Raw genomic sequence first — 17,166 nt, 5'->3', positions numbered from 1 at the left:
TAAGAAATACTTATTAAGTGACAATGGCTAAACTTTGATTTTCTTAAGTAAGCCCATATCAAGAGAACTTGTTTTCTGTTCAGTTTCCCTGGTAGACAGCTAAAGTGTAGAGTGCTGTGAAACATATATAAACAGGTGGTGGCCTTTCTGAAGTGAGATGCATAAAACATCATAACAGGTTAGAGAAGAGGCATAGTAGTAGTTGACTCAGAGAAAATTCATACCTGTTATTATATTTAGTGACACATAGTAAACACTCAAAATGTTTGTTGCATGAAAGAATGAAAAAATTGTAAATAGGGAAGCCATTTTTCTCCACATCATTATCAACTGAAGGAAATGATACTTGTATTTTTTGATATTTTATTATTTCTGTTACTATACAACTGCATTCACTATTGCTTTTTAGGGAAAGACAACAAAAGTTAGAAAAAATGAATACAATTCGAAGGTATATAGAAGACTTTAAGAAAGAGCAGGCTCTCTGGAGAAAAAAGAAACATGAGGAAATGGAAGAAGAAAACAGAAAAATCATAGAGTTTGCCAAGATGCAGCAACAAAGAGAAGAAGATCGGATGGCAAAAGTTCAAGAAAGTGAAGAAAAAAGGCTACAGCTTCAGAATATGGTATTAAAATAACCATTTCTTTAACACTGGAGAAATTCTGAAATATTTGTCATAGAATTTGATTCTTTACATGTTTGTGTTTTTTTTTAAAATTTAATAGCTGACTCAGAGATTGGAAGAAATGCTGCGACAACGTGAAGATTTAGAACAAGTGCAACAGGAATTATACCAGGAAGAACAAGCAGAAATACATAGGAAGAAACTAAAAGTAAGTTTTGGAAATTGAAGGAATGATTAACATAGAGAAGAGTATCATTTTGAGATGAAGCAGTAGAAAGATAATAGATTTAAACCTAACCATATTGATAATTACCTTATATGTAAATAGTATAAACACTACAGTTAAAAGAGATTTTCAGGATTGGTAAAAATGCTAGACCCAGGCAGCATTTCACAAAGTGCATCAAAAGCATGATGCAACTATATTATCTACAAAGGAACATAATTTAAATATGAAGACACGTATGGTTTAAAAGCAAAAGGATGGAGAAAGATATACCATACCAACACCAACCAAGAGCATGTTAGAGTAGAAATCATGACGAATAGGCTAAATTCATGTAGAGGATGTAATAGCCCTAAAGGTGTGTGAACCTAAGTAAAACTTCAAAATACATGCAGCAAAACTGGAAAAACTGAAAGGAGAAATAAATCCATAATTTATATTTGAATGTTTCAGTACTTCTCATTACTATATAAGTAGTCAGAAAACCATGGAATATAGTGTTGAACAATAATATCAACAAATCAAGATTTGTCAGTTTTCTAAATGGGTGTTTTTTGTTCACTTATTGTAGAATTTTAAGAGTTCTTTATGTATTCTAGGTACTAGTCCTTTGTCAGGTGTGTGGTTTACAAATATTTTCACTCAGTCTATAGCTTGTCTTTTCGTCCTCTTAACAAAGTCGTTTTCCAAGTAAATGTTTTCAATTTCTGTGAAGTCCAATTTATCAATTTCTGTTTTTATGGATCATACTTTGGTATCAATTCTAGGAAGTCTTTGCCTACATCCTGAAGAATTTCTCCTTTTTTTTCCTAAAAGGTTTCATTTTCAGTTAATTTTTGTTTATAAGGTATGAGACTTAGGTCAGGTTTCATTTTTGCTTCTCTGTGTCCAGTTGTTCCACACTATTTGTTGAAAAGGTTTTCTCTCTTACATTGAGTTGCTTTTGTACCTTTGTTTAAAACACAGTTGAGCATATTTGTGTGTATATTCCTGGGATCTCTATTTTGTCTGTTGATCTATGTGTCTATCCCTTCAGCAGTACCACAGTTTTTTTTTTGTTTTTTTGTTTTCTTTGCGGTACGCGGGCCTCTCACTGTTGTGGCCTCTCCCCTTGTGGAGCAAGGCTCCGGACACGCAGGATAATCTTGTCTGTATCTACAAATAGTCATTGGGGAATTTGATAGGAATTATATTAAGTCTGAATATCAATTTGGGGAAAATTGACATATTCACTATATTGAGTCTTCCAGTCCATGAACACAGAATGACTCTCCATTTACAGTTGCCCCTTGAACAACACGGGTTTGAGTTGTGTGAGTCCACTTATCTTCAGATATTTTTCAGTAGTAAATACTACTATTTACACAGTCCATGGTTGGTTGATTCCACAGATATAGAGCAACTGTGGATATAAAGAGCTGACTAAATTTTGTGGATTAACCCCTGTGTTGTTCAAGAGTCAAGTCTATTTAGATGATCTTTGAATTTTTTCATCAGTGTTTTATAGTTTTCAGCTTACAAATCCTGTACATGTTTTGTTAGATTTACATCTAAGTATTTCAGTTTTTTGAGTGATTGTAAATGGAATTTAAGTTTTAGTATCATTGTCCACATACTCATTGCTAGTGAATTGACTTTTTTAATGTTTATCTTGCATCTCATGACCTTGCTGAATTCACTTAGTAGCTGTAGGAGTTGGTTTGTTTGTTTTTCCATACATAGTCATGTCCTCTGCAAACAGGGACAGTTTTATTTCTTGCTTTCTTATCTATATACCTGTTATTTACTTTTTTTGCTTATTGTACTGGCTAAAACTCAGCACTGGCTAGCACTATGTTGAATAAAAGTGATGAGAGTAGACATCACCTTTCTTTGTTATCTATCAGGGGAAAAGCATTCTGTTAATTGTAGTTTTTTTCTGTAGATGCTCTTTATAAAGTTGAGGACTTTTTCTCCTATCACTGTTTTTCTGAAGATTTTTGTCATGAAGGGTGTTGAATTTTTTCGAATGCTTTTTCTACATCTATTGATATGACCATGTACTTTTTCTTCTTTAGCCTGGTTGATTGCATTGATTGATTTTGGGGGGTTACTGAACAACCTTGCATCACTGGAATAAATCTCACTTGGTCATGGTGTATACTTCTTATAATATATGACTGGATTTTAGTTTCCTAATAATGTGTTAAGGATTTTTGCATCCATATTCATGAGGAATATTGGTTTTTAGTTTTCATTTTTTATACTGGTGTTAGGGTAATACTGTCTTCATAAAATGAATGGAGAAGTATTTCCTTCTATTTTCTAGAAGAGATTGTTTAGAATTGGTGTTAATTCTTTAAACATTTGGTAGAATTTTCCAGTGAAACTATCTAGGCTAGGAGTTTTATTTTTTGAGAGTTTTAAAATATTAATTCAATATTTTATTGTATATTTATTTATTTTAAAGTTTTTATATTGGAGTATAGTTGATTTATAATATTGTGTTACTTTTAGGTGTACAGCAAAGTGATTCAGTTATACATATATCCATTATTTTCCTGATTCTTTTACCATATAGGTTATTATAGAATATTGAGAGTTCCCTGTGCTATACAGTAGGTCCTTGTTGATTATCTATTTTATATATAGTGGTGTGTGTATGTTAATCCCAAACACCTAATTTATCACTCCCCCCCACCTTTCCCTTTTGGTAACCATAGATTTGTTTTCGAAGGCTGTGAGTCTCTGTTTTGTAAGTAAGTTCATTTGTACTGTTTTTTAGATTCCACATATAAGTGATATCATATGATATTTATCTTTCTCTCTCTGACTTCATTTAGTATGATAATATCTAGGTCCATCCATGTTGCTGGAAATGGCATTATTTCATTCTTTTTTTATGGCTGAGTAATATTCCATTGTATATATGTACCACATCTTCTTTATCCATTCCTCTGTTGATGGACGTTTAGGTTGCTTCCATGTTTTGGCTACTGTAAATAGTGCTGCAGTGAACATTGGGCTGCATGTATCTTTTTGAATTATGATTTTCTCTGGATATATGCCCAGGAGTGGGATTGCTGAGTCAAATGGTAGTTCTATTTTTAGTTTTTTAGAGAACTTCCATACCGTTCTCCGTAGTGGTTGTACCAATTTACATTCCCACCAACAGTGTAGGAGGGTTCCCTTTTCTCCACACCCACTCTGGTATTTATTGTTGTAGACTTTTTGATGATGGCCCTTCTGACCGATGTGGTATGATACCTCATTGTAGTTTTAGTGATGTTGAGCATGTTTTTGTGTGCTTTTTGGCCGTCTGTATGTCTTATTTGGAGAAATGTCTCTTTAGATCTTCTGCCCATTTTTTGATTGGGTGGTTTGTTTTTTTGATATTGAACTGTATGAGCTGTTTGTATACTTTAGAGAGTAAGCCCTTGTCAGTTGCATTATTTCCAAATATATTCTCCCATTCTGTGGGTTGTCTTTTCATTTTGTTTATGGCTTCCTTTGCTGTTCAAAAGCTTTTAAGTTTCATTAGGTCTCATTTGTTTATTTTTGTTTTTATTTCCATTACTCTTAGAGGTGGATCAAAAAAGATATTGCTACGATTTATGTCAAAGAGTGTTCTGCCTATGTTTTCCTTTTAAGAGTTTTATAGTATCTGGTCTTACATTTAGGTCTTATTCCATTTTGAATTTATTTTTGTGTATGGTATTAGAGAATGTTCTAATTTCATTCTTTTACTTGTAGCTGTCCAGTTTTCCCACCACCACCTATTGAAGAGACTGTCTTTTCTCCATTGTATATTCTTGCCTCCTTTGTCATAGATTACTTGACCATAGGTGCATGGGTTTATTTCTGGGCTTTCTATCCTATTCCATTGATCTATATTTCTGTTTTTGTGCAAGTACCATACTGTTTTTTTTTTTTTTATTTTTGGCTGCATTAGGTCTTCATTGCTGCACGTGAGCTTTCTCTAGTTGCGGCGAGCAGGGGCTACTCTTTGTGGTGGTGAGCGGGCTTCTCACTGCGGTGGCTTCTCTAGTTGCAGAGCATGGGCTCTAGGCACGTGGGCTTCAGTAGTTGTGGCACGTGGGCTCAGTAGTTGTGGCACACGGGTTCTAGAGTGCAGGCTAGCAGTTGTGGCGCACGGGCTTAGTTGCTCACGGCATGTGGGATCTTCCCAGACCAGGGCTCGAATCTGTGTCCCCTGCATTGGCAGGCAGATTCTTAACCAGTGCGCCACCAGGGAAGCCCTACCATACTGTGTTCATGACTGAGGCTTTATAGTATAAACTGAAGTCAGGGAGTATGATTCCTCCAGCTCTGTTTTTCTTTCTCAGGATTGCTTTGGCTATTTGGTGTCTTTTGTGTTTCCATACGAATTGTGAAATTTTTTGTTCTATGAAAAATGCCATTGGTAATTTGACAGGGATTGCATTGAATCTGTAGGTTGCCTTTTGTAGTATAATCATTTTAACAATATCGATTCTTCCAATCCAAGAGCATGGTATATCTGTCTATCTGTTTGTGTCATCTTTGATTTCTTTCATCAGTACCTTATGCTCTTTAGAGTAAGGGTCTTTTGCCTCCTTAGGTGGGTTTATTCTCAGGTAATTTATTCTTTTTGATGCAGTGGTAAATGGAATAGTTTTCTTAGTTTCTCTATCTGATCTTTCATTGTTACTGTATAGAAATGTAAGAGATTTCTGTGTATTAACTTTGTATCCTGCAACTTTACCGAATTCATTGTTGAGCTCTAGTAGTTTTCTGGTAGCATCTTTAGGATTTTCTATGTATAGTATCATGTCATCTGCAAACAGTGACAGTTTTACTTCATCTTTTCCAATTTGGATTCCTTCTGTTTCTTTTTCTTCTCTGATTGCATGTTAGGACTTCCAAAAATATGTTGAATTATAGTGATGAGAGTGTACATCCTTGTCCTGTTCCTGATCTTAGAGAAAATGCTTTCAGCTTTTCACCGTTGAGAAGGATGTTTGCTGTGGGTTTGTCATATGTGGCCTTTATTATGTGGAGGTATGTTCCCTCTATTCCCACTTTCTGAAGAGTTTTTATCATGAAAGGGTGTTGAATATTTTCAAAAGCTTTTTCTGCAACTATTGAGATGGGCATATGGTTTTTATTCTTCAATTTGTTAATGTGGTGAATCACACTGATTGATTTGTTTGCAGATATTGAAAAATCCTTGCATCTCTGGGATAAATCCCACTGGATCATGGTGTGTGATCCTTTTAATGTATTGTTGGATTTAGCTTGCTAGTATTTTGTTGAGGATGTTTGCATCTGTGTTCATCAGAGATATTGGACTGTAATTTTCTTTTTTGTGGTATCTTTGTCTGGTTTTGGTATCAGGGCGATGGTGGCCTCATAGAATGAGTTTGGGAGTGTTTCCTTCCTCTGCAATTTTTGGAAGAGTTTCAGAAGGATAGGTGTTACCTCTTCTCTAAATGTTTGCTGGAATTCACCTGTGTTTGCTAGAGTTCTGGTCCTGGGCTTTTGTTTGTTGGAAGATTTTTAATCACAGTTTCAATTTCAGTACTTGTGATAGGTCTGTTCGTATTAGGTTGGCCAAAAGGTTCGTTTGGGTTTTTCCATGAAATGTTACAGGAAAACCTGAACGAACTTTTTGGCCAACTCGATATTTTCTATTTCTTCCTGGTTCAGTCTTGGAAAGTTGTACCTTTCTAAGAATTTGTCCGTTTTTTCTAGGTTATCCATTTTATTGGTGTATAGTTGCTTGTAGTAGTCTCTTATGATCCTTTGTATTTCTGTGGTGTCCATTGTAACTTTTCCGTTTCCATTTCTAATTTTTTTGATTTGAGCCCTCTCCCTTTTTTTCTTGATGAGTCTAGCTAAAGGTTTATCAATTTTGTTTATCTTTTCAAAGAACCAGCTTTTAGTTTCATTGACCTTTTCTATTGTTTCCTTCATCCCTGTTTCATTTATTTCTGTTCTGATGTTTATGATTTCTTTCCTTCTACTAACTTTGGGTGTTGTCTGTTTTTCTTTCTCTAGTTGCTTTAGGTGTAATGGTAGGTGGTTTATTTGGGATTTTTCTTGTTTCCTGAGTTAAGATTGTGTTGCTGTAAACTTCCCTCTTAGAACTGCTTTTGCTGCATCCCATAGGTTTTGGATCATTGAGGTTTCATTTTCATTTGTTTCTAGGTATGTTTTGATTTACTCTTTGATTTCTTCAGTGATCCATCAGTTGTTCAGTAATACATAGTTTAGCCTCCATATGTTTGTGTTTTTTACAGTTTTTTTCTTGTAGTTGATTTTTTTTTATTTATAAATTTTAAAATTTATTTTCGGCTGCATTGGGTCTTCGTTGCTAAGCACGGGCTTTCTGTAGTTGTGGCAAGCATGGGTTACTATTCGATGTGGTACACAGGCTTCTCATTGTGGTGGCTTCTCTTTGTTGTGGAGCATGGGCTCTAGGCGTGCGGGCTTCAGTAGTTGTGGCATGCGGGCTCAGTATTTGTGGCACACGGGCTTAGTTGCTCCATGGCATGTGGGAACTTCCCAGACCAGGACTCTAACCCGTGTCCCCTGCATTGTCAGGTGGATTCTTAACCATTGCGCCACCAGGGAAGTCCTTGTAGTTGATTTCTAATCTGATAGCACTGTGGTCAGAAAAGATGCTTGATATGATTTCAATTTACTTAAATTGACTGAGGCTTCCTTTGTGGCTTAGCTTGTGATCTATCCTGGAGAGTGTTCCATGTACGCTTGTCCCTCCTCCCAACGCCAGACCCTCAGGCTGGGGAGCCTGACGTGGGGCTCAGAACTCTCACTCCTGTGGGAGAACCTCTGCGATATAATTATTTTCCAGTTTGCATGTCACCCACCTGGCAGGTATGGGATTTGATTATATCGTGAAAGCACTCTTCGTACCGTCTAGTTGTGGCTTCTTCTTTGTCTTTGGATGTAGAACATCTTGTATGGTAGGTTCCAGTCTTTTTTGTTGATGGTTGTTCAGCAGTTAGTTGTAATTTTGGTACTTTTGTGAGAGGAGGTGAGCTGAAGTCCTGCTACCCCACCATCTTGTCTCATCCCCTCAATATTCTTATTAGTTACTGAATAGAGTTATTCAAATTATCTTCTTTCATATTTGGTGAGTTTTGGTGACTTGTGTTTTTCAAAGAAGTGATCCATTTTGTCTAAATTGTCAAACTTAGGTGTGTAGAATAGTTTGTACTATTATCCTTTTAATGTCTGCAGAGTCTCTAGTGTTTCATTTCTGGTATTGATAGTTTGTTTCTTCATTTTTTTGGTCACTCTTACATTAGGATTTAATTTTATCTGATTTTTCTTTAAATTTCAGCTTTCTTGAGGTATAATTGCCACATAAAATTGTAAGATATTTAAAGTGTACACTGTGGTGATTTGATAAACATTTACATTGTAAAAAGATTCCCCCATCTAGTTAATTACACATCTGTCACTTAACAGATTTGTTTTTTTATGTGTGAGAATATTTTAAGTTCTACTCTCTTCGGAAATTTCATTTATACAAGAAAGTGTTATCAACTATAGCCATCATGTTTTACACTAGATCCTCAGACCTTATTTGTTTTAGATCCAGAAATTTGTACCGTTTTACCAATCTCTTCCTATTTCCCCCCCTGCCAGCCTCTGGCAGCCACTTTTCAACTTTCTCTTTCAATGAGTTTGACATTTTTTTCTTCTTTTTGATTCCACACATAAGTGTTACCATGCAATATTTGTCTTTCTTTGTCCAGCTCATTTCACTTAGCATAAAGCCCTCAGGGCCCATCCATGTTGTCAGAAATAGCAGGATTTCATTCTTTTTTATGGCTGAATAATATTCCATTTTATATAGATGTACCACATTTTTTTATCCATTCATATGTTGATGGACAATTAGGTTGTTTCCATATTTTTGCTATTGTGAGTAATACTGCAATGAACATGGGAGTGCATATACCTTGTGAAGATCCTGTTTTCATTTCCTTTGGATATATACCTGGAAGTGGGATTGCTGGATCACATGATAGTTCTGTCTTTAATTTTTTGAGGAACCTCTATACTGGCACCAATTTACATTTCCACCCACAGTGATAAGGGTTCCCTTTTTACCACATATGCACCCAACTCTTATTATCTCTCGGGGTTTTTTTGATGATAGCCATTCTAACAGGTTCTCATTGTGATCTTGATTTGCATTTCCCTGATGTTTAGTGATGTTGAGTACCTTTTCATGTACCTGTTGGCCATTTGTATATCTTCTTTGGAAAAAAAATCTGTTCAGATACTCTGCCCATTTTTTAATTGGGTTTTTTTGTTCTTTTCTGTTAAATTTTATGTCTTCTTTATGTATTTTGGACATTAACTCCTATCAGATACAGGATTTGCAAATGTTGTCTCCCATTCCATAGGTTGCCTTTTCATTTTGTTGATGATTTTCTTGGCTGTGCAGAAGCTTTTTAGTTTGATGTAATCCCACTTGTTTATTTTGATTTTGGTGTCAAATACAAAAAAAATATTGCCAAGACTGATATAGAGGAACTTACCCCCCTGTGTTTCCTTCTAGGAGATTCATGGTTTCAATTTCATTGATATTTTAAAGAGAGCCAGCATTTTGCCTAATTGATATTGTCTATTGGTTTTCTATTTTCAATTCCACTGATTTCTGCTCTTCATTTACTTCCTTCTGCTTCCTTTTTATGGGTTCCTGAGGTGTAGTACTTTAGATTATTATTAATTTTAAAATTCTTTTTCAGACTCTTTTTCCTTATAGGTTATTACAGGATATTGAGAATAGTTCCCTGTGCTATACAGTAGGTCCTTGTTGGTTAAGATGTAGTTTTTTGTTTGTTTTGTTTTGTTTTTAGCTTAGATTATTGATTTGAGACATTTCCTACATGCATGCCCTTAATGCTATAAATGCATTTTAAAAAATGTATGCATTTGGTGCTTTAAATTTCTCTCAAAACTGTTTGTTTCATCTTACAAGTTTTGATGTCTTGTTTTCATCTGCATTAACTCTGATGTATTTATTTTCTTGAGACTTCCTCTTTAACCAATGGATTACTTAAAAGTGTGTTACTTAGTGACCAAATGTCCAGAAATTTTTGTGTTTTTTTAAATTATTGATTTCTAGTTTGATTCCATTGTGATCAGAGAACACACTCAATATGATTTTATTTGCTTTAAATTCTGTGAACATTTAAAAAGAATATGTATTCTGCTATTTTGGGTGAAATGTTCTATAAATGTCAATTAGATCCTACTGATTGATAGTTTTGTTGAGTTCTTTTATATCCTTGCTGATTTTCTATTTAGTTGTTATATCAGTTGTGGAGAGAGGATTGCTGATGACTCTAACCATATATTTGTGGATTTGTGTGTTTCTCCTTAAAGTGTTTTTTTTTAATTGAGGTAAAATTCATGTAACATAAAATTGACTACTTTAACTGTTTTAAAGCAGCATTTAGTACATTCACAATATTGTGTAACCATTATCTCTGTCTAGTTCCAAAACATTTTCATTACCCCAAAAGGATACCTGCATTAAGCAGTCACTGCCCTTTCTGTGCTCTCCTAGACCCTGGCAACTACCAATCTGCTTTCTGTCTTTATGAATTTGGCTATTCTGGGTATATCATATAAGTGGGATCATACAATATGTGATCTTTTGTGTTGGGATTTTTTTCCCCTTAGAATAATATTTTGGAGGTTTATCCATTTTGTAGCAGGTATCAGTATTTCATTCATTTTTTTTGGCTGTGTAATAGTCCATTGCATGGATATGTAACATTTTGTTATCCATTCGACAGTTTATGGATATTTGGTTTGTTTACACCTTTTTTTTTTGACTGTCGTGAATGTTACTGCTATGAACATTTGTGTACAAGTTTTTGTTTGAATATCTTTTTCAAATTCTTTTGGGTAAATACCTAGCAGTGGTATTGCTGAGTCATATGGTAATTCTGTGTTTAATTTTTTGAGGAAGTGCCCAACTGTTTTTCCACAAAGGCTGCACCATTGTACATTACTACTACCAATGCAGGAGGGTTCCAATTTCTGCACGTCCTTGCCAACACTTGTTATATTCTATCATGCTATAACACAAAAAAACTGAAACTAAAAAATTTCTAGAAGAAAACGTAAGAGAAGGTTGTTATAAACTTGAGAATGGTAAAAACTTTTTTAGAAGGATAAAAAAGTCATGAGCCATAAAAAAAGTTTATAAACTGGCTACATTGAAATTAATCATTTCCGGACTTCCCTGGTGGTGCAGTGGTTAAGAATCCACCTGCCAAGGCAGGGGACACGGGCTCGATCCCTGGTCCGGGAAGATCCCACATGCCATGGAGCAGCTAAGCCCGTGTGCCACAACTACTGAGCCTGCGTGCCTACAGCCCATGAGCCATGACTACTGAAGCCTGCATGCCTAGAGCCCATGCTCTGCAACAAGAGAAGCCACCGCAACGAGAAGCATGTGCACCACTAAGAAGAGTAGCCCCGCTTGCCGCAACTAGAGAAAGCCCACGTGCAGCAATGAAGACCAAACACAGCCAAAAAATAAATAAATTTTTTTTAAAATTAATAATTTCTTAACATTGTTAGGAAAATGAAAATGCAAGCCACAGTTTGGGAGAAAATATTCCCTATATGTATATCTTACAAATAACCTTTACCCAGAATATATAAAGAACACTCATAACTTGATAAAAGAATATAAAAAACCCATTTAAAAAATTAATTTATTTTTGGCTGCATTGGGTCTTCGTTGCTGTGCGCGGGCTTCCTTTTTAGTTGCGGCGAGCAGGGGCCACTCTTCACTGCAGTGTGTGGGCCTCTCACTGCGGTGGCTTCTCTTGTTGCAGAGCACAGGCTCCAGGTGCATGGGCTTCAGTAGTTGTGGCTCACGAGCTCCAGAGCGCAGGCTCAGCTGCTCTGCAGCATGTGGGATCTTTCTGGACCAGAGCTCGAACCTGTGTCCCCTGCATCGGCAGGTGGATTCCCAACCACTGCACCACGAGGGAAGCCCCCCAGTTTTTTTAAATGAGCCCAAAGTTTGAACACTTTGTTTGTTTGTTTGTTCTGGCCACACTGCATGGCTTGCAGGATCTTAGTTCCTTGACCAGGGATTGAACCCATGCCCTAAGCAGTGACAGTGTGGAGTCCTATCCACTGGACCACCAGGGAATTCCCAAAAGTTTGAACAGTTTGTAAAACTAGATATATGAATAGCCAAGTACACAATAAATTATAGCTATTAGTACTATTATTTGTAATATTATCAGCTATATAAAAATGGAACATTATTTTAGATACTGTTTCATTAATGAGGAGGAAATAGATACCATGTAAAATATCAAAACTTATTTCATGTAAATCCTTAATTAACTGCATGTAAGAATATAAAATGTGTCCAGTTTTTTAAAAAAAAAATCTTAATGTAATCCACTTATAGATACCTAATGTCAAATAACCCCAAAAGCATTAAGAATAAAATGATGGAGGAAGGCATAACAGGCATATATGACCAAATGGGAAGCAGGTAGGCAGGGTTATCACTAGGTAAGTGGAACATCAAATGAATCCCAGATACCACAGATAAAAGGTGTAATCACCAAGGGAGGTATAACAGAATGAACATTTAATCTTCCATGTAACGTTGTATTGAAGTACGTAACTTTAAAAGCTGTTAGATCGCCAAAGAAAATTTACTGGAGTAATACAAGGGGAAAGGGTGTTTAAATATCACTAGAAATTAATAACAAATATTTTAAACTACTAACTGAAAATCTGAAAACTTTCTTTTCAATTATTATTGGTTGAAGAGGATATTTGCAGAAAATTCAGAGGATAAGATTATGACCTATCAAAATCTATCAGGCAATTAATTATTAAATGAGAAATATTAGAAAAAACTGTGTAGGCGCCCAACTCAATAACTGAGAAAACAATATAAATTCAAGTATGAGGCAAGAATATGGAAGGATAATAAAGATACAAGTAGAAATAAACCAAAAATCAGTAGAACACATTAGCATTTATTAATCCAGTTGCTTAATATTGGGGGGAAAAAGATTTTACTCTGGAAAAACGTAATAAAAAAGAAAAAAGGTGAAAACAATATTTGAAGGAATAAAGGGTCTATAAAGAGAGTAGATTAGAAAAATACTGAAAAGTTATTCAATTATCTACTAATAAAATGAAAATCTCAATGGCATAATTTTCTGCATTAAAAATACAGTGATTTCAAAAAATGTAGGAAAACGAGACAAAATAAGATTATTAAGGATATTTCCCCTATCACAAGACTTTTGTGCCCTGCCTCACATCTTCTCAGTCTCACCTCTGATTTCAGTGGCAGCTTTGGGGAACAGTTGTGAGGGCTCAGATGGACCCTGTGCTGACGGCTTCTTAAAGTGTAAGGGTGTGTGTGGGGGCAGGGAGGTAACATCCTTTGGGGCATCCCTCAACCAACAGTGGACAGAAATTGAGGGATAAATTCTTCTCTGCCTGGCGGCCTTTGGGAAGGTCCTAAAAGGTGCTCCATGCATTCCTCACAAGGTCCTGGCAGGATTAAGCCTCAGTTGTCTGAGGCGGTAACCAGCTCAGTGATGTACCCTTGTGTTGGCTTTTCTTCTTTCCTTGTTTTACTCCGTCCCTCACCACTGAGATTCCCTCCCCAGTAAAATATCTATATATAAGTCCTTGTTTAAGGCTCTGCTTTCAGAGGAGAACCCAGACTAAGATATCTCTAAAAAGTTTCCAGCCTCAGAGTAGTTTTACAGCAAATTACTTCAAACCTTCAGTGAACAGCTGTTCCTCAAACCACATAATGGGATTTAGAACACAGAAAAGGATGGAAAATTATACAGTTCATATTATGTAACTACATAATCCTGATCCAGACACATCAGAGTACATGAATACTTTCTGGTTGAAAAAACATAAATGGTGTGTTGTTTTGCCAAACTCTTCCCTGTTCTTTAGCCAGATGTCTTCACCATTGGATTAAACTAAAATTTGTATGGGAGATGGTTGCCAGGCATGTCAACAGTTCATTTAGTTCAATATGTACTGAATTTCTCTGTGCAAAGTATTATGATAAGCTCTGGAGGCATTCAAAGCTAACTGACACAGCATCTCTGCCTTCAGTGAGCCTTTGACTTCTATGAAATATATGGCAAATAAACACAAACTATATATTACAAAATCACTACGTGCCCAGCATCCCAAAGGAATATAAGATATGCCATCTATGAATTTATTTTTAGTGAGGAGATGAGGCATGTATATATGGAATAAAATTAAATGATGGAATATTAAATGGTATAAGAGCTCACAAAGAGAGAGAAGTTTGAGTTGGAGTGATTAGAGAAGACTATGGAGGTAGGATTTGAAAAGAGGATTAGATAGGGATAAATGAAGAAAAAGAGGCTGAATGATCAATATAATGAACAAAGTTGCTGTAACTGATACTGCAGATTGGCTCTCTTAAAACCCACTCCTACTCCTACCACATCCTACCCCATTTTAAATTCATTTGTCTTTATTATAAAGACTATAAAGTTAAAACTATATTTCTCTTCTTTTAGCTAGAATTCTTCATATGAACTATGTTACCTCCAACAGTCATCACCCCCACTTCAAGGTGTGAAGATGGAAGTGAGCAAAATGAGATAGCAGTCAGAGTTACCATAATAGGACTTGAGCAGTGTGAGGGCAGCTTGGTTCCCTGGCCTTCCTGGAAGTTCTGTATGCCACCTGATGGCCTATAGTAAATCCCTTGTAGTTTGTTTTATCTGTAGGTAAGAACCTTGGCCATCTGGGTGTTGTTAAGGCAATATTTTGAATGCTTTGAAGATTCTGGCCTACCTGGAGCTTGTATTAGAATTGAACAAAGTTTGTTAGATTAGCAAATGATTTAAAATTTACATTGGTCCTAATTGGATAGATGATACAGCAAAAATGGGTGATGACTGTAAAATTCTTTGTATTTTTTGAAATTTTTCATAATAAAATGTTGGGGAAATTAAACCTTGTAGGAAAGGACTTTAACTGCTTCAAGTAAATTTGAATTTCCCTGAAATACTCTGATTGTCATTGGTAGATTATTGTTCTGAAAAATATTTATCAATGATTTGAACACAAGTTTCTAGAATGATTCATAGTTGGTACAAATTATACAGATGACAGATTTAATAAACTGAGATATGCAAAAATTTTTTATATTAGCTCTTTTCAAAGTTAATGCGTTAATTCTGACTACAGAAACAAGGTGGTAAATATATATTAATTAAAATAAGTAATAGGAGGCAATCCAAGGGTAACATGTACTTTGTGTAACTATTAGTTTTTAAAGGATGGGGCAAGTGTTACCTTGAAAAGCCTTAATTTTTCAGTTTTATTTCATATTGTAACACTAAGCTTAATCAAACTCTGTCCTACCCTATCTTTATAAATCTGCTGTAAAGACATAGTTACTGAATTAACTTTTATATGTATTGTGATTTAGGAAGAAGCAGAAGAGAAATCGAGAAAGCAAAAGGAGTTGAAGCAAAATTTTATGGAACAAATGGCCTTGAAGGAACTAGTACTTCAGGCTGCAAAAGAGGAAGAGGAGATCTTTAGAAAAGCTATGCTGGCGAAATTTGCTGAGGATGATCGAATAGAATTAATGAATGCTCAGAAGCAAAGAATGAAGCAACTAGAACACAAGAGGGCTGTGGAAAAACTTATTGAAGAGCGTCGCAACCAGTTCCTTGCAGAAAAAGTAAGGAAAAGTATTTTGGGTTTTTTTCTGGTAATTATCATTGAATAACAACCAGCTAATTTATTTATCCACTAAACATTTAACTGAGAACCATTTATGTGCCAGATGTTAGATATCCATTTACTAATCATATGATATATAAATTTTCTGACCACTTGTTAATCAATGAATCTAGAAAATATTTATTGATGCTTTCTGTGTGTTAGACATTGGTTGGTGTTGAGAACACAAAGATAAATATGACTAAGTCCATATCATCTATGAGTTTTTGGTGTTGTTTAAGAAAAATACATTAAAAACAATGATTATAAAGATATATCAAGTGCATGTGATGATAATTATACAGACATGGACATCTTGGTATGGCAGAGAGGAGACAGATCATGAATGCCCTGGCTGCTATTTTAATGGTGGACTTTATCCAGGGAGACCCACTGAAGAATTAAGAAAGCTACATGATAAGATCTGCACTTGGAAAGATGACTCAGGTAGCAGTGTTGAGGACAGATGTGAGGGGAGTAAGACCAGAGACAGGAAGATCAGTAAGGAAGTTATTATAGTTATCCCAGTGATAGGTGATGAAAACCCATGTGAACAGAGAAGGGATCCATCTGTGAGATGTTAGGAACGTAGAGTTGATGGGGCTTGGTGACCAATTAGTTCTGGAGAGTTGAAAGAAGAATTAGGCTACTACTAATAAATAACGCTATTATGTACTTCCATCTTCAGTGAGTGGTGATGTGCTACAGAAAGTGTATGTACAAAGAAAAACAGATTTTGAGGGAGTATATAATTCCATTTTGTCCACATTGATTTTGAGGCCCAGGGGAAGATTTCTTAGTTGGAAATGTGGATTTAAGAATTGGTGGGGAAACTAGGTTTGTGACTTTGGACACATTGATTTGTCTATTTGTGTTTCATCCGTAAAACTGAAATAATACTTTAAGAACCAAATAAGAAAACGTGTAAGTGTTTTGAAAAGATAAAGAACTCTAAATGTGAAAAGTACAGATTAGGCATATGGCAAATATTTTTAAGTAGTAATAGAAGTGGTAGTAATAATAACTAACATTTACTGAGCATTTTCATATGTCATTCACTATTCTATACTCATTACAAGCAAAGTAATAACTTTTAGCTTTCAACCCTGTGAATTAGGCACTATTACTACCCCCATTTTAAAGATGTGGAAACTGAGGCATAGAGATTATATGTATTGCCCAAGGTTTCACAGCAAGTAAGTGGCAGAGCTGGGATTATTAAATTAATATCATAATGCTGATCTTTCCTGCATGGGTAGACAAAAAGAAATCTCAAGATATTCTTATAATCAACAGATACTGATCTGCTAGGCATTCTGCTGAGTGCTGGTGAGGGAATCAAAACAAAAGCTCATTCTGGTAGCTTCTAATCTAGCAAAAGAAAATAAGGTCTAGATACCCAAAAGACTCGACTATATATAGCACTATATTAAGAATATATTTCTTAAATGTACAAGGGAAACATTTGTAGAATGTGGTAGTGTGGGATTTACTAGTGTGCAATACCTTTAC

At 35.4% G+C, this 17,166-nt stretch overlaps 1 protein-coding gene across 2 annotated transcripts in view; it reads left to right on the top strand.

The window, feature by feature from the left end:
• Positions 1 to 17,166, top strand: part of MNS1 (meiosis specific nuclear structural 1) — an 83,626-nt gene that overhangs the window by 61,246 nt on the left and 5,214 nt on the right. For both annotated transcript variants that reach the window (XM_029236539.1, XM_029236540.1), the window contains 3 exons: positions 410 to 626; positions 727 to 834; positions 15,356 to 15,613. In XM_029236539.1, the coding sequence (XP_029092372.1) occupies positions 410 to 626; positions 727 to 834; positions 15,356 to 15,613 (583 nt within the window). The remainder of the gene's footprint in view (positions 1 to 409; positions 627 to 726; positions 835 to 15,355; positions 15,614 to 17,166) is intronic.

Source organism: Monodon monoceros, unplaced genomic scaffold, assembly GCF_005190385.1.
Source record: "Monodon monoceros isolate NGI ecotype Baffin Bay Population unplaced genomic scaffold, NGI_Narwhal_1 Super_Scaffold_21, whole genome shotgun sequence".
NCBI lineage: Eukaryota > Metazoa > Chordata > Mammalia > Artiodactyla > Monodontidae > Monodon > Monodon monoceros.
This window is presented reverse-complemented; position numbering and strand designations above follow the sequence as displayed.